General features: G+C 37.6%; 1 protein-coding gene and 1 non-coding gene across 9 annotated transcripts in view; both read right to left on the reverse strand.

Annotated features, from left to right (window-relative positions):
- Window positions 1-22,596, reverse strand: part of LOC102623528 (cysteine-rich receptor-like protein kinase 44) — a 111,491-nt gene extending 88,895 nt beyond the window's left edge. The window contains exons 1-9 of one of the 8 annotated variants that reach the window (XM_052441990.1): window positions 22,376-22,583; window positions 22,168-22,271; window positions 21,589-21,792; window positions 21,358-21,489; window positions 21,058-21,266; window positions 20,445-20,655; window positions 19,937-20,174; window positions 19,595-19,745; window positions 19,133-19,502 (exon numbers count right to left, since the gene is read on the reverse strand). In XM_052441990.1, coding sequence (XP_052297950.1) covers window positions 19,194-19,502; window positions 19,595-19,745; window positions 19,937-20,174; window positions 20,445-20,655; window positions 21,058-21,266; window positions 21,358-21,489; window positions 21,589-21,792; window positions 22,168-22,246 — 1,533 coding nt within the window. In that variant the 5' untranslated portion in view covers window positions 22,247-22,271; window positions 22,376-22,583 and the 3' untranslated portion in view covers window positions 19,133-19,193. Of the gene's footprint in view, window positions 1-19,132; window positions 19,503-19,594; window positions 19,746-19,936; window positions 20,175-20,444; window positions 20,656-21,057; window positions 21,267-21,357; window positions 21,490-21,588 lie in introns of those variants that run through there. The other 7 variants (XM_052441986.1, XM_052441989.1, XM_052441988.1 and 4 more) reach the window with 7 other exon arrangements.
- On the reverse strand, window positions 661-767 carry LOC112498485 (small nucleolar RNA R71). The gene has a single exon (XR_003065796.2). It is a non-coding gene; the product is annotated as a small nucleolar RNA R71 (small nucleolar RNA).
- Window positions 22,597-24,849: the final 2,253 nt, after the last annotated feature.

The following is a 24,849-nucleotide window of genomic DNA, read 5'->3' on the forward strand; positions in this document are numbered from 1 at the left end:
TTGATAGTGCCAATCTGATCTAATTTATTTTATTGACAGATCAACAATTACATGCGCAAAGACAGATCTGTTGTATTTCATTTTGATCATGAGATTGAAAGAACTGTAAGAAGACTGCAAAGAGAACAAAGGAATTCAAAAACAGTTTCAGACATGGATAATTTGCAAGATGTGGGAAATTTGGACCCTCACGGGCCATTACAACCAGTCAACATTCAAGAAGAGCAAAATGAACATGCTAACCAGAGACAGCCAGGCAACAACAATATTATTTACATGGCTGATGACAGGGACAGAGCTATTAAAGATTATGCTGTGTTAACTTCTCAAGTTGTACACCCTGAGATAATCAGACCTGAAGTGGAAGCCGCAAACTTTAAACTGAAGCCAGTAATGTTTCAAATGTTGCAAGTAGTGTGTCAATTCAATGGACTACCAAATAAAGATCCTCATCTCCATCTTAAGTTGTTTTTGGAAGTGAGTGATGCTTTTAAAATTGCTGGAGCAACACAAGATGCTTTAAGATTAAGGATTTTTCCTTACTCCCTAAGAGATCGAGCAAGAGCATGGTTAAATTCATTACTATATGATTCCATCATTACATGGAATGAGTTGCCTGATAAATTCTTAATGAAATATTTTCCACCGAAAAAAAATATAAAATTGCGGAATGAGATTACTTCTTTCCATCAACTTGAAGATGAGAGTTTGTATGAGGCTTGGGAAAGATTCAAAGAATTGTTCAGAAGATGTCCTCATCATGGCATTCCTTGTTGCATACAATTGGAGACTTTCTATAATGGGTTGAATCCTAGTACAAGATTGATGGTAGATGATTCAGCAAATGGAGCTTTGTTATCCAAATCTTACACTGAAGCTTATGAAATTTTGGAGAGAATTACCAACAATAATTATCAGTGGCCAGCAACTAGACAGCCAGCAGCAAGAGAAGCAGCAGGGGTGCATAATATAGATGCAATTACAGCTTTATCAGCACAAGTAACCTCTTTGACTAACATGGTAAAAGCCATGACATCTGCTCTAGCAGCAGTAAAGCAAGTTGCTGAACTGTCTTGCGTGTATTGTGGTGAAGATCATGACTTTGATAACTGCCCTGGAAATCCAGCATCAGTAAATTATGTGGGTAATTTCAACTGACAGCTTCAGAACAATCCATATTCAAATACTTACAACCCTGGATGGAAGCAATACCCAAATTTCTAATGGAACAGTCAAAATCAAAATGCTCCAGCATTGAATGGACAGAGTAGGAACACTCAACCACCTGGTTTTCATCAACAGAGTCAAGGGCAAAAACACACTAGCCAATATCCAATCACTTCATTGGAAGCATTGATTAAGGAATACATTACAAAGAATGAAGCAATTGTGCAGAGTCAGGCTGTATCCTTGAGAAACCTGGAGAACCAAATGGGACAGCTTGCCATAGCAATAAGTTGCAGAACTTAAGGAAGTTTACCCAGCAACATAGAAGATCCAAGAAGATAGGGGAAGGAATACTGCAAAGTAATCAACTTAAGATCTGGAAAGAATGTTTATATCCCTGTTGATGTGACTAAAAAGGGGTTGGCACTTAATTCCTCACAAAAACCACCTCAAGATGAGAGTATGTTACAACAACCCGGCTAGCCAGACACTAATGATAGGGGTCAAGCTGCAGCAAATACGGAAAGAGATCAACCAATCCATGTGGAGACGATCTTGAATACTCATCACTTTATTACTTGTTGTGTACACTTGCACATTGACACCAATAGCAATAGTGTTAAAATAAACCAACAAGTATCTAGAACAATCATCAATAAAAGTGATAAAGTATCTCTTACCTCCTCTTGTTAAAATGTCATTATACTCACAAATATCGGTATGTATTAAATCTAATATTTGAGTATTTCATTCAGTTTTAGGAAAATGTTTCTTAGTTAATTTAGCTTGGATACAGATTTCACACTTACGATTTTTAACATCATTGAAATTAATCAAACCATGCTTAGACATGTATTTCAAAGATCTAAAATTCAAATGTGCTAATCTAGCACGCCAAACATCACAAGACTCAATAATATAAGCTAAGTTAATATCATTAGTATTAATGTTGAGTTTGTACATTCCATCACGAGAATACCCTTTCCCAACAAACATCCCATTCTTTGAAATAATACAAGTATTACCCTTAAGTACAATCTTAAGCTCGTGCTTACACATACAACTAGCAGAAACAATATTCTTCCTAACGGAAAGTACATGAAAGACATTATACAATGTAACTTTCTTTCCAGAAGTAAAGTTGATCTCAACTTCTCCTTTCCCTGCTACCATGGCTGCATTATTGTTACCCATGAGAACCATTTGTCCTTCTGTTTCTTCTTTGTATGATAAGAAAAATTTCTTATCATTACAAACATGAATTATTGCACCCGAATCGAGCCACTAATCATAGGACTTAGTCTCAGCCATATTGGTTTCGGTAATCATGCCAATTTGCATCTCAGAAACTATAGTACAAATCTTTTCAGATTTATCTTCAACAACATTAGCTTTATAGGAATTCACTTTTCTCTTTTTCTTCTTGTACCTACAATCACTTTGGTGATGGCCTTTCTTGCCACAAAAGAAACAATTTCCAGAAAACTTTTGTGTACTGGACTTCTTGAATTTCTTGTCATTCTTGACTTTGAAAATTTACTAGCTTCAACAACATTAACCTTAGTAGAATCATGCTTGTCCTTGGATTCGCGAGATCTAGTCTCTTTTTCGATTACCAAGTGTTTTTGTTATTCTTATAAAGTTATGTTCTCTTTGCTATGAAGGAGTTTCTTTCTATAATCATTCCAACTTTGAGGCAATTTAGCAATAATAGCCCCAACTTGAAATGATTCAGAAATTTCAACTTTTAACTCCCGAAGCTTAACAACTATAATTTGTAACTCATGTATTTGATCAAGAATGGATTTTGTGTCTACCATAACAAATTCAAAATATTTTGAGACAAGAAATTTATCAGTACCTTCCTTCTCCGTTTTATATTTGTACTCAAGAGCATTCCAAATTTGCACTGGAGAAGCCATAGAATTGTAAAGATCATAGAGCCTGTCAGAGAGTGTATCGAGTATGTGACCTTGACACATCAATTCATCATCTTCACGCCTTTTCCTTGCAACCTTAACAACTTATGTATCATCTTCTTTTGGTTCTAGAAACGGTTCCAATTTTGGATCATGAACATATGCCACTTTAAGAACAGTAAGGAGAAAGAATAATTTTCCCTTCCAACGAGTGAAATTAGTGCCATCAAAACGATCGAGATGGACACTAGGGTTAAGAAATGATGTTAAACTATTCTCAGCCTCCATTTGCAAAATAAAACCTTAAAGATTGTTGATGGATTTTCGAATTTGGAGGCAAAGAACAAAGAAAATTTCTTAGGATTTGAGACGTGTTTATACACTTTCCTTTAAGGTTTTATTTGCCCTCACCACACTTAGTTTGCTATAGAATTTAATGGCAAATTACCCCCAAGATATATCAAATCCTAAATACAATCTCTAACAAATAAGATTGTATTTTAAGAACACATATGAAATCTGTAATAATCTGGACTTTTTAATCTAATGTATGTGTCTATTTTAATGAAGAAGAATGTTTATATGAAAGATTACAACCATTAGAAATGGTACTTCTTCAAAGACACACTTTGGTTTGAAATTTGTATCCATTCACAATTGGTTTTTTCTTTTTCCTCAAACCTGCTAACCGTTTTTTCAGTTGACGCGAAAACACGCTCACTGAAAGAAAACGGTTAGCCGTTTTCTCAATAACGATGAGTTGTTTTATTTTAGATTGTCAAAATAAGTTGCTCTCTAGAAATAAACATGTCAAGATTTTAAATGCAGTGGAAAGTTTTGTACGTTTCAATATTATTTTTATCAATATTTTTTGGAGAAAGAATTGTTGAAAAAATAAAATCAAATCAAAGAGCGAGAAACTTTTGCCAAAAACGAAAAGAAGACTTGTACTCCAAGTTATTGTTATACGCCCACACATAACACAAGCATAACATATATCTCCAGAATTAAGTGATGAATGAGTATTCACGTCTCTTGTAGAAGATGAAAAATTCAAGAACAGACCAATAAGTCTGAAAGATGAAATATTGATCAGATATGAAGATGATCGGTGTGAACTTAACGTGTTATTGAATCGGTTGAAATCTTGTGTTGTGAAGATGAATAAAATATTGAAGCTAATCACGACAATAAATGAACATGATAAAATAATCAGCGTTCAAGACAATTTGAGCATTTTACAATTAAAATGCATAGAGAAATTGTATGATGGATGGAGTGATGATGCGACAGAGGCATTGATTAATAAACTAAGGTTACTTGATTTTAACTTAAAAAGGACTCACTTGCCTTTTGAACTTTGTAAAGGTTAATATTTACATTTAATTTTCTCCAATATTTTAATAGTACATTTGTCTATATCTACAGCCGAGGTTTATCATGAATATAGATTTTAAAATTGTAAAAACCATGCTTTTATAGTGAAAAAAAGAAGAGGAAATAAAGAAACCAACAAACGACAGAAATAGATAACGAACACATATTCTTTTAAAAAATTTAAATAATTTATGTCTAAAAAAATAACAATCATAACAAGATTATGTTCTTTTTACCTACTCACAATCAATAACTTTACCCATTCTAATAAAATAGTAATAATTAAGTCAAATAAAAATAAAATAAGTGCATGATCAACACCAACTACAAACAGAGACAACAAATATTTTGTGACAGATTGTGGACAAAATAACGTTTATCATAAAAGCATGCGAACTTGTGATGGAATTACAGTTTATGAAGGATTAATGACCAACTTTGTGATAGAATTATTGACAATCATGAATTTATGATATGGTCAAGACAAAAAATTATATTAACTATTATTTAAAAATAAGAAATGAAACGGTGCGTTTACACAGTTCTTGAGTAAAAACACTCCAACATTTTCCTAGTCTAAACACAGTCATCCTCACGGTAACGGGTCACAGCCTCACTGTTAAATCATAAACTCAAACCCTCACTTGATCATTCAAATTTCTATGACGTCACTGCGTATATTACAAAAAAAAAAGAGTTACCATATTGCTATCGTTCAGACCTCACGTTGCCGCCGTTGTGCCAATAATCTATCGGAGTTTTTGGCGAAGAGTGGTTGGGATTTGCTCCTCGGTTGCTGGAGGCCCCAACGCTGGTGAGATTCGATGTGACACAGTGGAATTAGCTGTGAAGCAATGAGTTAGTGGTGGCCAGGGTTTCATTTTCGTTTCACCCAAACCAGTTTTCTTCCCAATTCCCCATGCCCCTCATGTAGTGTCATATTATTAATCGATGGTTCATGCTCTTTCATTTCCATTTCATAAAGAATTACTTTTAAATTTATAATTTAACTTGGTAATTAAATATTTATTCGTTTAAATGTTGCAAGTTGAGCTGGATTATGAGCTGATGGGTTCCCTCGATGAGAATTCAACTCAGTCTCTTGATCAACTATGGGACCTCACAGTAATACCAATGATTCAACCTTCTTTTTTTTTTGTCCATAATATATGACACGAAGCCTGGTAACCTCCCCGTTCAATTTGGAATTTTTGTTTAAACTTGGATTTTATTAATTTTTTTTATTTTCATATGTGCCCTATGGTGGAGATACTAAAGAGTTGAAATTTTTCGTTTTGTTAGTTCATCCTTGACTTCTTCCATGGCTTTTTGCATAAACCATCCTTGATTGTTGAAATTAAGGAATTAGCTTGGATAATACTTAAATAGTCAATAATTAGCTAAATAAGACGAGTAATATCCGTTGGTGGATGATGCCTAATTAGCGGGTGGGTCATTTTAATAATAGTGATATTAGGTGTATTTTCTTTTTTGTTTTGGATCATCCAGGGACCAGAAGGCAGAGGCTGGACTAAGCCTTTATGAAAAAATTTCTCTCCAAGGTTAATATTGGCACTATTGTGCTGAGTAAGTTGCATTAATTTCTTTCACCCTCTGTGTTTTTTATCTCTTGATCAGTTTTCGATTATGCAAAGCACTGGACTTAAATTTTTGTGATTGTGTGGTACACTTAAAGGAGGTTGGCTTAAGTGGAAATTTGCTTTCAAATTAAAAGGTTTGCGTTCGTACATTTTATAATTTATAAGAGCTGCTTCAAATATGTTTTGATATGTACTCTCTCTTTCGCCTTTGTCTTTATTGTCATACATACATAAGCACAAAAATTATTATCATCTATGTGCATTAAAGGAGCTTTATGTCACGGGATGAGTGTTTTGCGCAACAAACCCATGCGGTACTTAGACAACTCTTGCCGAAAGTTGCTAAGTAAGCCTTTGAGCTTCTCGACTAACTAAGCCTAGAGGTTTTCGGAAGAGATAGAGAGAAGAGAGCAATAGAGCCGAATAAGGAAAATTGTATTACTCGCAAGAGAGATTAAAAGAGAGCTTACAAGAGTGCTGAGTTGCTTGCTCAAAGCTTGATGCTCAAATGCTTAATGTCATGCTCTATTTATAAGGGAGGCTTACCAAGCTCTAGAGTTCTAGAGAATTCTACTAACTTACCTAGAATTCTAGATATTTACATGTACTAGAGTTGTGTAGAGAATTCTAGTTATGTACAAGCTTGAGTGTGCTAGAATTGGCTAGAAATTTTCGAAATCGGGCCAAGCTAACACTCTTGGCCTTGTATTGGGCTCTTGGCCTAAAATTGTAGGCAATTGGGCTAGCAACTTGGGCGGTCCGCAACATCATGCCCCACCTAAGCTCGCGGCGTCCTCATCGCGCTCTCATGCTTGAAATTCTGGATGTGCTCAGCGAATTGCCACATTCTGCCCCACGTTCGATTTTTCTTAAGCAAATCTGTCAAGGGTACCGCATTTGCTGAGTAGCCCTTAATGAAGCGTCAGTAGTAGTTTACCAATCCAAGGAATGAGCGAAGCTCGGGCACTTTCATAGGAGGCACCCATTCGAGGATGGCTTTCACCTTGGCATTTTCCATCATGAATTTTTCGCCCGCAATCTTGTGGCCAATGAACTTCACTTTTTGTTGGGCAAACGAGCACTTCTCCATTTTGAGGAAGAGCTCATTGTCTCGAAGTACTTGGAGGACTTGTCGTAAATATTGGGCATGCTCTTCGAGAGTGGTGCTATACACCACGATATTGTCCAAGTACACGACCACAGAGCGGTCGAGGAATGGTTGGGGCACCTTGTTTATGAGTGTGGAAAATGTAGCGGGTGCATTAGTAAGACTAAATGGCATGATAAGGAATTCGAAAGACCCGTACCTTGTTGTGCTCGATGTCTTGGGTTCCTCTCCCTTGCCGATGCGTACTTGATAGTACCCAGAGCACAAGTTGAGTTTGGTGAAGTACTGCACCTTACCAAGCTGTTCGAACAAGTCCGCGATCAAGGAGATCGGGTATTTGTTCTTCATGATGATCCTGTTGAGCGCGTGATAGTCGATGCACATTCGTAACGATCCATCTTTTTTCTTTTGGAAAAGGACTGGTGCATCGAATGGGGCCTTTGAGGGGCGAATGTAACCTGCGTCCAGCAAGTCCCTGAGTTGTCTTTGCAACTCTTCAAGTTTAGGCAGCGCCATGCAGTAGGGCGCCAAGGCTGGTGGCTTCACACCTTATTCCAGCTTGATCGCATGATCTACCTCTCGTCGAGGTGGGAGCTTCTTCGGAAGTTCGGGAGGCATCACCTCCTTGAACTCATTGAGGACGTTTTGTATTTGCGGAGGGACTTAGTTTGGCTTATTTCCGCAATCTCCTTCTTTGTTTAGTTCCTGGATTGAGACTAAGAAGCTTGAGTCCTACTTGAAAGCCCTTTTGAATTGCATGGTCGAGAGCGTCTTCTCCTCGGACTTGCCACATTCCGTGGGAACCATGCATGCTTTACTTCCGTCGAGGATGCTTAGGGAGTTTGTAGCGGGCAGCGGAAAGGCATGGACTTGGTCGAAGAATTTCATGCCGAGGACCATTTTGAAGTCATCCATGGGCACAATAAAGAAGTCAAACTTTCTGCTCCACGTACCGAAGGTTGTGTACACTCCTTGTACAATTCCCGTGATTGGCTTGGCAGGTGAGTTCACCGCCTTCATCGTGCCTCATTCTTTGGTGGTCGTAAGGCCTAGGCGCTTGGCCTCGTCTATAGACACGAAGTTCTATGTTGCTCCCGTGTTTAGTAGTGCTCGAATGCACTGACCATTTATTTTCGCACTCATATACATGAGCCCTTTCTTGGTGAGTGCGGGTTGTTGGCGATTGAGTGTGTCGAGGCGCTAGAGAGAACCCATGCTGAGTTGGGGTTCCTCCGCGGACATTGTAGGGTTGCTCTTGAGTTAGGCTGCGAGAGCATTAAGCGACTTTTTCTCCAGACAGTCGCGTACCCAATGAGAGCCATTGCATATGAAACATGGGCTCTTAATGGCTTTGGTGGCTCTTTCTTGTTCTCCGATTTGCCTTGCCCGCTCTTGTTGCTAGGAGGCTTTTTCTAGCCCCAGTCCTTGCGATTGTTGTCCTTGTCCTTGCGATTATTGTCCTTGTCATTGCGACTCTCTCCCCCACCTTTGCCTTGGCTAGGCCTTTTGTCTTTGGATTATGTTGAGTATTTGGTGAGCGATTCCACAGTGGCGATAGCGTGATCAAGTATTTGAACACCCCGCCTATCGAGCTCCGTCTTGGCCCAATCCTTGAGACCATCTTGGAAGTAGAAGAGTGAGTCCTTGTCAGACATGTAACTTATCTCGAGCATAAGGGTAGTGAACTCGTTGATGTAATCGCGAACACTACCCGTTTGTTTTAAGCGATGTAAGCCCGCTCGCGCTTCCTTTTTTGCATTGCTTGGGGCGAGTTGCTTTCGGAGTTCTTGCTTGAAGTCGGCCTAAGTGTCGATGGTGCAAATGCCTTTACCCATCTCGCCATGCTTCCGACGCCACCATAGTTGTGCAGCGCCTTGAAGATAAGTGGGTGATGTGTCCACTTTTGATGCCTCATCTCGTACACCCATGGCATCGAAGTATTGGTCCAACACGAAGAGGAAGTTGTCCGTGACAGTGGTATTGCATGTGCCATCATAGGTGTCGGGTTTTGGCACGTCGACGCATCGCGCATCACTTGTACTTGCGGAAGCCGGGCTAGCGAAGAGTGTACGCTTGTGCCATGCCCAATCCGAGCGGACTTCCTCCACTTCCGCACGGACAGCTCGCAATTCCTCTTGGACGAAACTGCAGAGTTTCAGCAACTCCTCGTGAAATGCTCGAAACTCCCCTTGGATTAATGGTCTTGGATGAGGGCCCTTGTTGCCACTGTGGATTCGGCGTATTCTCCCTCGAGACCGTCTACACTTTCCTCCAATCCATCAAGGATGTCTTGAGCGGCGGACATAATCGTTTCGAGCGTAACCATGCAAGGTTCCAAGGCATCAATGAATGAGGCCTTGGACTTGTCGCGGGTCTTGCCTGGAGCGCGTCCTTCCTCGCGACCGCGGCTTGGATCCAGTGGGACTTCCACACCAACAACGCCCTCTTGTGATGGGTTTAGAGGGTTGGCCATTGCTCGTAAGCTAACTTGCGTGGGTGCAAACCTTAGCTCTGATACCATTTGTGATGGGATGAGTATTTTGTGCAATAAACCCGTGCGGCACTTAGACAACTCTTGCCGAAAGTTGCTAAGTAAGCCTTTGAGTTTCTCGACTAGTTTAGCCTAGAGGTTTTCGGAAGAGCTAGAGAGAAGAGAGCAATGGAGCCGAATAAGGAAAATTATATTACTCGCAAAAGAGATTACAAGAGAGCTTACAAGAGTGCTTGAGTTGCTTGCTCAAAACTTGATGCTCAAATGCTAAATGACATGCCCTATTTATAGGGGAGGCTTGCCAAGCTCTAGAGTTCTAGAGAATTCTACTAACTTGCCTAGAATTCTAGATATTTACATGTGCTAGAGTTGTATAAAGAATTCTAGATATGTATAAGCTTGAGCTTACAAGCTAGCACTCTTAACCTTGTCTTGGGCTCTTGGCCTGAAATTGTAGGTAATTGGGCTAGCAACTTGGGCGCTCTGCAACATTTAACTTTAAATTTATTAACTACAAAACCTGCTTTTTCTAATAGATAACCTTTTAAAAATCACGATCATATTTAGCATGACATGGATGCACATAATTGGCTTATAATTGGCTTTTTAGTCTTCCAATAAATTCTAAATTTCTCAAAGCTAAATGCAATAGGTGATCTTTAATTTTTTGTTTGAGTTTCTCTTATCAAACTTACTCTCTTTTTTACTGTAAAATGGAAATGAAAAATCTCTGAGTGCATTGAGATTTCCTACATTTGGGTTCTTAAGTCAAAGCTTTGTTGAATGAAATGAAATTCGCTGGTGCTGCAATGCATGCCAGAACAACTAAGCCTACTTCTACTCTTTAGTGGTGCATCTACAGAAGTTTCATTATTACTGATAGTAGAGAGTTGAGACAAATTGGTCGAAAGTATAAGTATAATTTCTTAGCAATGTTTTGGTTCATGCTTTGATATTTTCATTTGTTTGGTATTTCTTGAGATTACTATTATTGATATATTGGTAAATGATGTTGATTATTGCTATAAACCACTATTTGTGAGTATACATTAAGTGATTGCTATACAAATGTTTTTCGTTTAAAAGAAATAATAGTTTATACAAGCTTCCTTTTTGTTATATTTAAAAATTTTATATCATCATTGTGGTTTAATTATGATTCTTTAGATGATAATACTCTGATGGCTTTTGGAGTTACAATTTTTAATTTGTACTATGTTTGTTTTTAGGTACTGTGAATTTGGATTGTCTTGCTAGATGAGGATTTTAGCGCTAGAATTTGGTGGACATTGATTTTTGGCACAAGTACTTTGCTGCTGGTGATTACTTATGTTAGGATATGGGGTTGATGTATTTTGAAAATACTTCAAAATACATGTATTTTGTTGTTTATTTTTATAGGAGGCCACACCATAATAAAAAACAAAAATTTATAAAATTTAGCATAATATCAAACTTTGCTTATAAAATTAACCCACCAAAGATAATTTTTCCAAAAATTAATAGAAAATTTATTTTTGAGTGGGTTCAACCACCGCTGCACCCTTGAATATATATCCATCCTCGTGACAATGATGTAGACGAAGGAGAGATTGTTCGTCATGCACCTCATTTTATGATAATTATTTTTCGTCATCTAATATCTGTTTTCTTGTAATGCTTGTTAATTTAAGAATCATATAGTTAACTTTGAATGTGCCTATTGCCATATGGGCAAAATTTTTGCTATTTCATGGCTTAACTAGAAAAAAAAATAAAAACCTTTATTGATTTATTTTTTCATTTACCTTAAATTCATCCATCATTTTCACTTAGGCTCCATTTGGTGTATCTTTATAAATAGAGCTTATTTAACGTAAGTATAACTTTTGTTAGAAAAGCTTTTATCAAAACAATTTTAGTTGTTTGATTGTTAATGAGAACTTTTATTAAAAATTATAAAAATTACTTTATAGGTAAGTTTTTTTAAAGTTATGTTATGAAATAAATAAAATAAGATTATCAAATCAATACAAGATATTTTAGTAACATTTTGAAAAAGTTTTTCAACCTTTGTGCCTAAAATCCCAAAATTTGAGTTTTACGAGTAAAGGTAAAATAACTTATTTGATTTTCAAAAGTTCTATCATTAGATAAGTTATATCTAACAAGCACGTAGAATATTATTTATTGTAAGAGGTCATAACATTAAAATTAAAAGTCCTGAAATTTCCATGAACCCTTCCACGATACACATTATTTGTTGTGGTTTGATTATTAGAATATTACATTAATTTGGACTTAGTGAGGGTTCTAATTAAACAATGTGATAGCAGGAATATTTGATTTAGGAGATAAATGATTTGGAAAATTGCAAAAATTTATTACACTTCGAAGTAGTTTTTTTTTTCTAATTTTTAACTATTCAGCAAGTAATTCTGACTTTTTGGACTTCCCAAAAAGTTGAATGCTTTTTAAGTCTTCCATTCTATAAATTTCCTTAACCAATGCACATGCACTGGCCATCACTCTCTATAAATCACAAGGCTGCTTTTCAGGGGAATTTATTCTATGGAATTTTTAAGCTCCCCACTCCAAACGAAGGCTCACGGGGAGACTGTACCGTCTACATTCCTGTCTCTCGTAATAGTAGCAATGTTTCTTGGAATGCAAGCAATCCTTTTGAACTCAGTAGCTATGTTTTGGATTTTGATTTATTTTCTGGTTTCACATGAGAAATCTAATTATATGATCCATAAATACACGAGCTACTATCATCAAGCTTTTTTTTATTTATTATTTTTTTTCTAACTAACAAATTAATGAATTCCAGCTGCCCTCCAGAGTTGCCCCAATATACTTCAGTGAAGGATTGTAAGAGAACCCTAGTGAAGTGGTTAGGGGAACTCCAGCGGACAGCTGAAGAAGTAACACTACTCTTTCTCTTGTTGTCTACATGCACGTTGGCATTGAGATTACTTAGCAGGCCCGCTACTTATACGGTATTCACAATAGTGGCCTTTGCTTTGCCCGTGAGCATCAGAGATTCAAGTGAACAAGTTCACAATTCACCATAAGTTGTCGGAGTTGAACCTGGTCAGAATTATGGGTAATAAGGGACTCTTGGCCTCCCTTTGTCCCCATATATACCTTTCTAAGATCTCTATGTAACTATCCAAATTTTGCAGGTGGGGAATTAGCAAAAGCGTCAGGTAATAGAAGTTATCATGTAAATGTAAATATGTCAATGAATTTGAGTGGTACATGTTGGTGTCATAATTGATTAGGAATCAATCTTTGGAGCCAGCGGAGTCATTCTCAGAGATTTCAGTATGGATGGTACAAATTGAAATAGGTGTGGTCCAGTTATTTAGATTATAGTCTGGTACCACCTGTGCAACATAGTAGATCATTTGGTTTTCATCCCTGAAGAAATTTTGGAAATGAGAGGCTTCATCCATTCAAAGGTATAAATTAAAGCTTGAATTTGCACATGGCCAATCACCTACACGGGTACATCATCATTTTCTGTCACCCTCCCGTGGCCCATGTGAAATCCTGCAGGCCTTAACATGGTTTCACCACTGTCAAAACCTGAAATTTTGCATATGATTGGGGTTTTTTTTTTCCTTTTTCATACATAATTTTTTTGAATTCTTTGCTGTTTAAATCCAATTCAGTTTCTTTTATTTCACCGGTGTAAAACCTAAGGCAAAATAGATGTGTATTCAGACTAATTAACTGTTGAAAAGTCAAAGAAGAGCTTGCCAATTTCAAGGTTAGTAGCACGATTTGTTGAAGTCAACAAATTGTTGGTTACACCAACAATTGTAGAGATTTTTCAAGCGGAAAAGAAAGAATGGACAAAGGGGATGGATTTGAAAAATAATAATAATTAAAAATTATTATTTTTAATTATTTTATTCTTTACATAGTAATTCATTTCTCCTATAAATAGCTAAGGATTTCATTCATTTGAGATCATCCCAAAATTGTTAAGTTTATAAGTTTCTAAACTTTTGAGAGAAGTGAGAGAAGTGTGTCTGGGGAATTTATTTTTCCTGCAGAGTGTGAGAATACTAGGTATATTTGGTTTTCTGGGAAGTGAGATTCGTTACTCAAATATTGTACTCTATTAATTGTTAAATAAACAATTATTCTTTCTTACCTCCGTGAATGTAGGTTTAATTACCGAACCACGTAATTCTTGTGTCCTTTATTTTTCTATAATTATTTGGTGTGCTTGATTCTGCATTCCGCGCACAACAAGTGGTATCAGAGCCGAAAGTTCGTACTTGGGGGGATACGGTACTGTTTATGTATACGGTACTATTCCCGTATACGGTACTATTCCCGTATACGGTACTGTTCACGAATACGGTGGAGACGGCCATTTGTACTTGGGAGACAGTCAATTGTAAGTATTTTGTATTTTTGCATGTCTAGGAAAGTTCTGTCAACAAAGACGATAAGAGTTTAAGGATTCTGGTTTTTAATTAGGACCGAGTTCCCGTCCAGTTTCCTGAGAACTTTCCTGGTGCATTTATTCACGCGAAATTAACATCATAGAGACTGTTTTTCAAGTGGAAATAGTTCGTTGAGAAAATGGTAGAAGGTGAAACTTCCAGAATTAGGGAGAGATCTACCGAGACTATTTCAGGAGACACTTCAGGTGGGAGGCGAGATTTGTCAAATCGCTATTCAGCACCTGTTATAGGAGGCCAGAAGATCGATGTTGAAAAGTTTGATGGGAAAATCAACTTCGGCATGTGGAGGCGCAAAGTTATAGATTCCCTTATTCAAATCGATCTCGATGTTGTTCTGAAAAATAAAAGACACTTGTATGATGAAGAAATTTGGGATCATATGAATGAAAAAGTCTGTAGTCAGATCAAATCTTATTTGACCAAAGAGGTGAAATACTTAGTGAAAGATGAGGAGTGTGTGGTGACTTTGTGGTGTACATTGGAGGAGAAGTACCTGGTGAAAAGTCCTGAAAATCGCCTTCATGCAATGAGCCAAGTATATGGTTTTCGAATGAAGCCTGGGGTGTCAATGCACGATCATGTTTCAAGATTTGAAAAGTTACTTGCTAATTTGAAGAATCTTGATGAAGATATTAAGGATGAAGTCAAGGCTATGATTCTGTTACACTCACTACTAGAGGAATATAGCCATTTTGTGACTACTTTGATATATGTGAAGAGTGTGATCGTCTTTAAAGATGTTTGCACATCATTGACTAGCTTAGAGATTCGGAATAATGATAAAAATTCTAAACGAGTATCGTCTGAAGATTTGGTGAGCAGAGATTGGGCGATGAAGAAACAGAAGAAGCGTGGTGGAAAGAATTCTCGATCCAAATCAAGAAGCAGAAATATAGCTCGAGATGAGTGTGCCTTTTGTCATGAAAAGGGCCATTGGAGGAAAGATTGTCCAAAGGCTCAAAAGAGAGATGGGAAGAAACCAGCAGTAGCAAACATGGCACGGAAAGATGAGGGCTCTGATTATTCACTAAGTATTACTCCTACAGCATACGTGGCTAGTTCGAGCGAGTGGATACTTGATACTGGAGCAACCTATCATTTGTGTCCTATTAAGGAATGGTTCATAGATTTTCGTAATCTGGAATCCGGTGCAGTTGTGATGGGGAATGATCAACCTTGTTGCACAATGGGGATAGGAACAATTCGGCTCAAAATATTTGATGGAATGGTCAGAGAACTCAAAGAGGTTAGATTTGTTCCAACTTTAAAGAAAAATATAATTTCTGTGGGTGCTTTGGAAGCTAAAGGCTACAAGGTTACCATTGAAGATGGTATAATGAAGTTTACACATGGGGCTATGGTGATTCTGCAAGAGGTTCGGCGTCACAATCTGTACTATTTGAAGGGAGGTATAACTGATGAAGCAAATGTTGTTGAGGCGCACAGTGACACCACCAAGCTATGGCATGTACGACTGGGACATGCTGGAGAGAAGTCTTTGCAAACTCTGATGAGGCATGGACTCTTAAAAGGTACCAAAGCCGGTAAATTAAATTTCTGTGAGCATTGTGTAGTAGGCAAGAAAACAAGGGTCAAGTTTGGTACAGCTAATCACGATACTCGTGAGATCCTTGAATATGTTCATAGTGATGTATGAGGACCAACCAAGACTGCATCAATTGGTGGAAGCCATTATTTTGTTACATTTGTTGATGATTTCTCTAGACGTGTGTGGGTGTACACCATGCGAGCAAAGGATGAGGTTCTAGAGATTTTCGTGAAATGGAAGAAATTGGTGGAGACTCAAACTGGCAGAAAGATCAAAGTATTACGATCTGATAATGGGGGTGAATATACTTCTGATCTATTCTTGCAAGTATGCCAGAACGAGGGTATTAAAAGACATTTCAAGGTGAGACATACTCCGCAACAGAACGGTGTGGTTGAGCGTATGAATCGTACTTTACTGGAGAAGGTACGATGTATGTTATCTAATGCTGGTTTAGATAAAAAGTTTTGGGCTGAAGCTGTGAGCTACGCAAGTCACTTGATAAACCGGTTGCCTTCTACTGCAATTAGAGGTAAAACTCCTATGGAAAAGTGGTCTGGAAAGTATGCACAAGACTATGATTCCCTTCGTGTATTCGGGTGTCCAGCTTATTATCATGTCAAAGATGGTAAACTGGATCCTCGTGCTAGAAAAGCTATCTTTGTGGGATTCAAAGGTGGAGTAAAGGGCTTCAAGCTTTGGGATCTCGGAGATAAAAAGTTTGTGTGTAGCAAAGATGTCACATTTGATGAAGCTTCAATGATGAAAGCTTCAAGTTCTCAGCAGGTGGAGAACAAGACCAAAGAGGTATTGCAGCGGGTGGAGTTTGTGCAACTCCATATGTACCAATTAGTTCTACATCAAAGAAGAGTTCAACTATGGAGGTGACACCTAGAGTTGAAGAAGAGGTTGTTTCTTCTGATGTCCCACAAAATGAAGAAACAATTGATGATGTAGATAATGATGATTTTATAGCAACAAGAAGGCCAAGAAGAGAGATAAAGAAACCTGGATGGCTTACTAAAGACATGATGGTAGCCTATGCACTTCCAGTTATTGATGATGACATCCCCAACACTTTCAGTGAAACATTACACAGCAGTGAAAGTGATTAGTGGAAGTTAGCCATAGAGGAAGAGATGAAATCTCTCCATCAAAATCAGACTTGGGAACTTGTAAAGTTACCAATGGGGAAAAGGGCTATTGGCAATAAATGGGTCTACACCAAAAAGCAAGGATCTCCGAATCAATCAACTCCTCGATACAAGGCAAGGCTCGTGGCAAAAGGTTTTGCTCAAAAGGAATGTATTGACTATAATGAAGTTTTCTCTCCAATTGTAAAACATACTTCCATTCGTATCCTACTTACCTTAGTTGCAGAATATGAATTAGAGTTGGCTCAATTGGATGTTAAGACGACGTTCTTACATGGAAATTTGGAGGAGGAAATCTATATGATTCAGCCTTGTGGTTTCAGAGTTGCTGGAAAGGAGAATCATGTGTGTCGGTTGATTAAATCTTTGTACGGACTAAAGCAATTGCCAAAGCAGTGGTACAAAAGATTTGATCAATTTATACAAGGGCAGAAATTCACCAGAAGTGAACACGATCATTGTGTTTACTTTAGAAGACTACCAGATGGAGCTTTCATCTATTTGTTACTCTATGTCGATGATATGGTTATAGCTTCGAAGAATAGAGATGAGATCGAAAGATTAAAGAAGCAGCTGGCTTCTGAGTTCGAGATGAAAGACTTGGGTGATGCACAGAGAATACTTGGGATGGTGATTCGTAGAGACAAGAAGAATGAGAGCGTATGGTTGACTCAAAAGTCTTATTTAAAGAAAGTGCTAGAAAGATTTGGTATGGATGACAAAACTAAACCAATATGTACACCTCTAACTTCTCATTTCAAATTAAGCTCTTCTTCATGTCCTAAATCTCAAGAAGAGCGCGATTACATGGCTCGTGTTCCATATGCTAGTGTTGTGGGTAGTCTTATGTATGCTATGGTATGTACAAGGCCTGATATATCTCAAGCAGTAAGCATGGTTAGTAGATACATGCACAATCCGGGTAAAAGTCACCGGCTTACAGTAAAGTGGATTCTCCGATATCTGTATGGGACAGTTGATGTTGGGTTATTGTTTAAGAAGGATTGTGGTCAACAATGTGTTGGGTATTGTGATTCTGATTTCGCTGGAGACCTTGACAAGCGAAGATCTACAACAGGCTACGTATTCACATTGGGTGGAGGTCCGGTTAGCTGGAGGTCGATTTTGCAATCGACAATTGCTCTGTTCACTACGGAAGCAGAGTATATGGCAGCAACTGAAGCTGTAAAAGAAGCTATCTGGTTGAAAGACTTGTTAGGTGATTTGAGAGTAATCCAGGAGAACATTGCAGTCTTCTGTGATAATCAAAGTGCGGTATTCCTTGTGAAGGATCGAACATATCACGCTCGGACGAAGCACATAGATGTGAAATATCATTATGTGAGAGAGATTATCAAGAGCGGTGTTGTGTTGTTGAGAAAGATCGATACCAAAGATAATCCATCAGATATGTTGACGAAGGTAGTTTCTGGAGTTAAGTTTCAACATTGCTTGAAATTAATTCAAATCCTTCGATTGTGTTAAGATATGTCCTTCGAAAATTTTGAACTACGATTGGCTTGATCCCAAATTTGGGTACGTAAGCAGTCATAGAGATGCAGCCACTTTGGGGATGATGGCTCGTTGGTAGTCAGCTCAGATTTGAACAAATCTTCGCCGATGTGGAGAATTGTTGAAAAGTCAAAGAAGAGCTTGCCAATTTCAAGGTTGGTAGCACGATTTATTGAAGTCAACAAATTGTTGGTTACACTAACAATTGTAGAGATTTTTCAAGCAGAAAAGAAGAACGGACAAAGGGGATGGATTTGAAAAATAATAATAATTAAAAATTATTATTTTTAATTATTTTATTCTTTGCATAGTAATTCATTTCTCCTATAAATAGCTAAGGATTTCATTCATTTGAGATCATCTCAAAATTGTTAAGTTTATAAGTTTCTAAGCTTTTAAGAGAAGTGAGAGAAGTGTGTCTGGGAAATTTATCTTTTCTGTAGAGTGTGAGAGTACTGGGTATATTTGGGTTTTTGGGAAGTGAGATTCGTTACTCAAATATTGTACTCTATTAATTGTTAAATAAACAATTATTCTTTCTTACCTCTGTGGATGTAGGTTTAATTACCGAACCACGTAATTCTTGTGTCTTTTATTTTTCTATAATTATTTACTGCGCTTGATTCCGCATTCCACGCACAACATTAACCAGATACAATCTTTCAATAGCCAATAGTTCATGCAGTGTAGAAGCAGAACAAATGTTTGTATTGGATAATCAAGAGCTGCTGCTGGACCTGCCGTAACTAATAATTTCTTGTAGTTTTATCATTGCCAGGACTTCAAAATCTAAAACACACTTCGCTTTTTATTTTCTACGGAGTGAATGAACAGGAATTGATGGTCAAGTCAACGAGGTGACACATTTGAAAGAGTAACCTCATTAACAGAGCAAACTTCGGCACCCGATGAGAATTGACTTGGCCTTGCAACATCTCGACCTACAGAAAATGCAGGTTCGGTTGGTTGAGGAAGTGTTACAGTATCGCTTGCTAACATGACAACCACAGAAGACATGGTAGGTCTGTCTGCTGAGTCTTCTTGAACACACAATAATCCAATATGGATAAATTTCAAAAGTTCAGCAGCAACGCATGACTGCTTGAGTACTGGATCCATCAGCTCCAGTGCTTCTCCTTCACACCATAGTTTCCATGTCTATAATATTGTTATACAGGTCATAAGCAAAGATGAGACTCAAAATCATTGGAAATTATTCTCCAGAAAGAAGGATAGAGAAAGTTACTCACATAAGAAAGGAGGCTTTGACCAAGTTCTGATAGATAAAACCCACTGTTCTTTTTTCCACTGATGATTTCTAGCAGAAGAACTCCAAAACTGAAAACATCCGATTTTACAGAAAATAATCCTTCCATAGCATACTCTGGGGCCATGTATCCACTGTTTGAAAACAGAACAACATAAGATCAAATGCCATAGAAAAGCTAGTGACGTATGTGACCTCCGTATTTTGAATCTGGTGACATGATCATGAGGTCACATGTTCAAACCAAGTGCAATAGAATACTGTTAGCAAATTTAATTATTGGAAACAGAGAAAACAGAAGCAGATGGGAATGAAATGAACTTACTATGTTCCAACAATTCGTTTGGTGTTAGCTTCACTTTGATTTCCACCAAATATCCTAGCCATTCCAAAGTCTGATATTTTTGGGTTCATCTCATGATCGAGTAAAACATTACTAGTTTTGAGATCACGATGAATAATTTTGAGTCGAGAATCCTCATGTAAATATAAAAGACCCCGAGCAATTCCATTAATGATGCTTATGCGTCGTTTCCAGTCCAATTGTACACTCCTCGTTGAATCTGATAATGAATTGGACATAGCATTTAACTTAATTAGCTACTTTGTCATCCACTCTTCTATGGCAAGGCAGCGGGGAAAATAATAGGAAATGGAAAGACTTGGGTACAATTGCCATAGTGCCTAGTAGTGGGCACATAATGTGCAAACCATATAACAGGGCCACTTCAATTATACAAGCTGAAATTAAACCAAAACAACCACAGGTTCTGTTTTTATTTGCACAACTTAACAACTAGCAATTAAGGAAATAGAAAGTCTGAGAAACAAACCAAAGAGGAAGACATTAAGGCTTTTGTTGGGCATGTACTCATATATAAGCAGTGATTCATTTTCCTGTAAGCAGCAGCCCAACAGCCTCACAAGATTTTTATGTTGCAATTTGGCGATTAGAGTAACTTCATTCTTGAACTCTTGTAGGCCTTGCCCAGATGTTCTTGAGAGCCTCTTCACTGCTATTTCCTTGCCATCTGCTAATTTACCCTGCAAGCAACTTTCCATTTATTGTTATCATGAAAGTCTTGTATGCGTACAGAAAACGCAAGTTTCCGCTGACATGAACTCATTTCCAAATACTGCATTCGGTGAATACTTAGATATATTTAAACAAGCATACAATAAAAATGGATCGGTATGATTAACGCTAAAGTATTTAGTAAACACTAACTTTTATGACTGAGAAACTAAGTCAATTCGATCTCTATGTGATGAAAAAATTATAATTTTTTTTTACAATTTTTATCAAAATTATTATTTAAAAATCATATGTACTCTTCAAAATTTTTATTTTATGGTTACAATTTTTTTTCTTTTTACAGTAATTATAGCTTAAATGATATAACACCTAAATACCGAATAGGACCTTAAGCATCCCTTTATAATTACCTTGTAAACAGGGCCAAATCCGCCTTCTCCAAGCTTATTTTCATCAGAGAAATGCTGCGTAGCCTCAACTGCGAGATGTAACGGAAACAAAGGGAACTCTTGAGATTCTTCCTGCTTCTGTCCTCGTAAAACATCATACGAATAGTCGTTGCCAATTCTACCATCTGCCAGATGAAGCGATCGTGTCTCTTGACTATTTGCTTTCTCCTCTGCAAAACAACGGATTAACTAACTTCGTAAACTATGAATAAGAACAAGGAAGTGGTCGAGTATATATAGCTTTTTAATGCCAAACATTACCTTTGACTCTTTCCTTTCTTCTCTTCATACACCAAAGTAAAAAACAAGATAGCGCAAGTACTATAATTGATGATGCCGCGGCGCCGATTGCAATCCATGTTCTGCTTTCCTTCGTTTTCTTCTTTCCCGAATCTAACATATAGCCAAGTTAAAGAATCTCTGAGGAAAACCCTTTATACATCTTATGCTATGTTTATATAGAATTAAGGAACCTGAGATTTACGAACTCACCATTGGAACTACCACTCTTCTTATTAGGTGGAGAGATGGGAGCCGTAGGTTCCTCAAAGAAAGGGTACATCTCGTATCTTATGATACAACTTGGCGAAAGGGCTCTAACACTTTGCCTTCCGTAGTAGCGGGATGAAATTCGAGAAACAGTCTGGCGCAGGCAAATATTGCAGTCTGATTTAGACAGATATGGTATGCACTGCACTAGAGTCCAAATTTTGTCAATGCTAGAGGCGTTAACCATTTGGGCTGCTGCTGCATATTTTGAGTTAGAATCCCTTGAGGTTACATTTTGAATTAGATCATTGATTGACTGAACCAAAATGTTAGTGACCTTATCGGGATCAGTAAAGTTTGTTACTTGAGATAAGATTACATATGGCGCTAGACCCAGCGTAGACACAAAAGAAATGTTAGAAAAGCGCAGCATACACTGATCATACCATATAATTGCCCCCTTGGAGCCAGTACAATTTGTCACAAGGGTATTGATTAGAGCTTTTATGCAATTTTGGCAGACCTCAATAGAAACGCCGAAATAACAATGATAAAGACCATAAACTTTGTTCGGGTCATCACCTTCAGTTGCGTTGTAGTATAGGTAGCGGCCACCTTCATTGTAGAGCTTTCCGTAGAAGAGTGTGCCAACATTATACATGAATAAAGAAGAAGTATTGCTTTCCCTGACGCAGAAATGGTAGAGATAATTGGAGTCAAGTTTAGCCGCCGCTGACGAACTTTGTAACAGCACTAAAGATAGAAACGAAAAAAGGTAAAGCAAGCTAACTATGTTTCTAGTTCTCAGGCCAAATAATACGAGCAGAATCGGCATCGTCCCCTTGCTCTTCAACTCTGAAAATTTTTGAGTTTCCAATGTCAAGGGACTGAATTAAGACACAAGTATCCAACTAGAAGTAAACAGGATTAATGGTGAATACAAGACGAGTTAAGATAATAGAAAAATAGTGAGTTCCAACCCCATTCACGTAACTTCTATTGGGATTGGATTTTCATTAAGCTAAATAATTAAAAAGGATAATACAAAGATCAATGAAATTGACAAGTCAAACAACAAAGGATCAATTTAGGAATGACAAAATTCTCCACGAGTTTGGGGTCCCATGGAGCCCCACCCCAAATGAGGAAAAATTTAAATAATTTTTGGGGAATGGAGTGGGAAGTGGGAGAAAAATAATTCTCAAATTCTTAACGGGGTGGGATTTGGTTTTGTACTCCCCACCCCACCCCAATCCCCATTATATATAAATATGTTTTTAATTCTTATTTAATAATTTTTATTTTATCAACTATAATGTCAATTAATAATTTTTTTATTTTTATGTAATATAAACATGATATGAATAAAAGAAAATCCTACAATATAATTCTTTTTCAACTCTAAAATATTGTTATGTTTTCTTTTCTCTTTTAAGATGCTGCTCTCTTCAAACAATTTTCAGTTTTGACAGTATTTTAAGATATTATTTCAAACTTTTAGAGATTTTTTAAAAATAATTTAAATACTTTATAATATGGTAATGATTTTATTTTAAGTAATTAATTTTTAATTTACTGAAATCATATATTTATACCTACTATAAAATAGGCAAATGGGAAATGGAGTGGGGATGGTGAAATTATTCCCCACATGGAGATTCCCCATCCCCAACCCACTAAATTTATTGGGGAATGAGGTGGGGAATGGAGGCAAAAAATTTTAATGGGGTGAGGAATGGGATATGCCTCCCCACCCCCACCCCACCCCACCTAGGGGTGTCAAAAAAACTCGCCCGGACCGGATCCGGCCCGAACTCGGCCAATCCGGTCCAAGCAAAACTCGGACCGTATATACTGAAAAAGCGGATCCATGTTTCAGAATTTAAAACCCGAACACTTTCGGGCACGGTCCGAGTTCAGCAACAAAAACCCGGAACCCGAACCCGGACCCTTTTTCCGAATAAACTTAAAAAAATAAATAAATAAAACCATTTACCCAAACCCAAATCGCAAAACACCCAAATCCGAAAATCCCTAATTCCCCAAATCGCAAAACACCCAAACCCAAAGGCATCAGCAGCGACGCTGCCACTGTCACCGTCGGCTAGCACCCACCGTCAGTCGGTCACCGTCGCCCCTCGGCAGTCGGCAATCAGCAGTCGGCATCATCTCTTCTCGTTTGGCATTTGCTGACTCGGTTTTGCTCCGTAGGGAGCACCGGCATCATCTCTTCTCGTTTGGCATTTACAGATAATGTACCGTAGTAGGTAGCAAGCTCCCAAGTTTTTAATGTTGAAAAGTAAAATTTGGCCGGTGTTATATGTACAGAACATGCAGCCTCGCAGCACGTGGACACGAAGGTTGCACGCACGCGCACAAATTCAATTGGGTGGCCTTTGAGTGGGCGTCCAAACCAATTAACAATTTTTTTAATTTAATTAATTTGAATTTCAATGCCAACAAGACAACAACTATCTCCATCAACAACCTGTCAGGAATCAATACTTGCAATTTATGTTGCATGCATTGTTTCCCACTTCCCAATGCCAACTAGAACAACTATTTTTTTTTAAATAATTGTTTGCGGGCTTAGAAGCCCCGAAGACAAAACCCGGACCTGGGACACGCCGGGCTCAAGCCCGGACCGGACATGCAAAAGCCGGGTTTTGTTCGGGTCCGGGTTTCAATTTTTGGCGTCCGGTCCGGTCCCGAGTTGCACCAAACCCAGACCGAACCCGGGGTTTTGCCATGCCTAACCCCACCCCACCCAATTGCCATCCCTAAGGACCATTAAGGAAGTTTAGAAAACTCCTATGAAGTTTGTACAACGCGAAACCATCGACATTTTCCAGGCATCTTCACATTGGAGACTAATAACAGGCAACGTTTGTTTTTTTTTTTTGCCTAAATTCTTAAAAATAAATATTGAGTTATTTGTTTTTTAACTTAAAAAATTTAAAAATTAATATTTTATATTTGTGTCCTTACAAATCATAAATGTTAAACAAATAAAAAACATATCAAAGAGCATATATAAGATAATATATTATCATAACTTAAATCATATTCAATTGAATGCAATCTTTTTAGATGTTAATCAATTATATTGTAGTTTATAATGTTTTTATATGAAAAATATCCATAAAAAATTATGCAGATAAATAATGAAACGACCATAATAGAGTCTTGCGCTGCATGCATGGCTGTGGAGGCCCTACTTAACTATTTGATGAGAAATATCAATGAAAATGAAAGGAGTACCAT

The sequence above is a fragment of the Citrus sinensis genome, chromosome 5 (genome assembly GCF_022201045.2).
Source record: "Citrus sinensis cultivar Valencia sweet orange chromosome 5, DVS_A1.0, whole genome shotgun sequence".
NCBI lineage: Eukaryota > Viridiplantae > Streptophyta > Magnoliopsida > Sapindales > Rutaceae > Citrus > Citrus sinensis.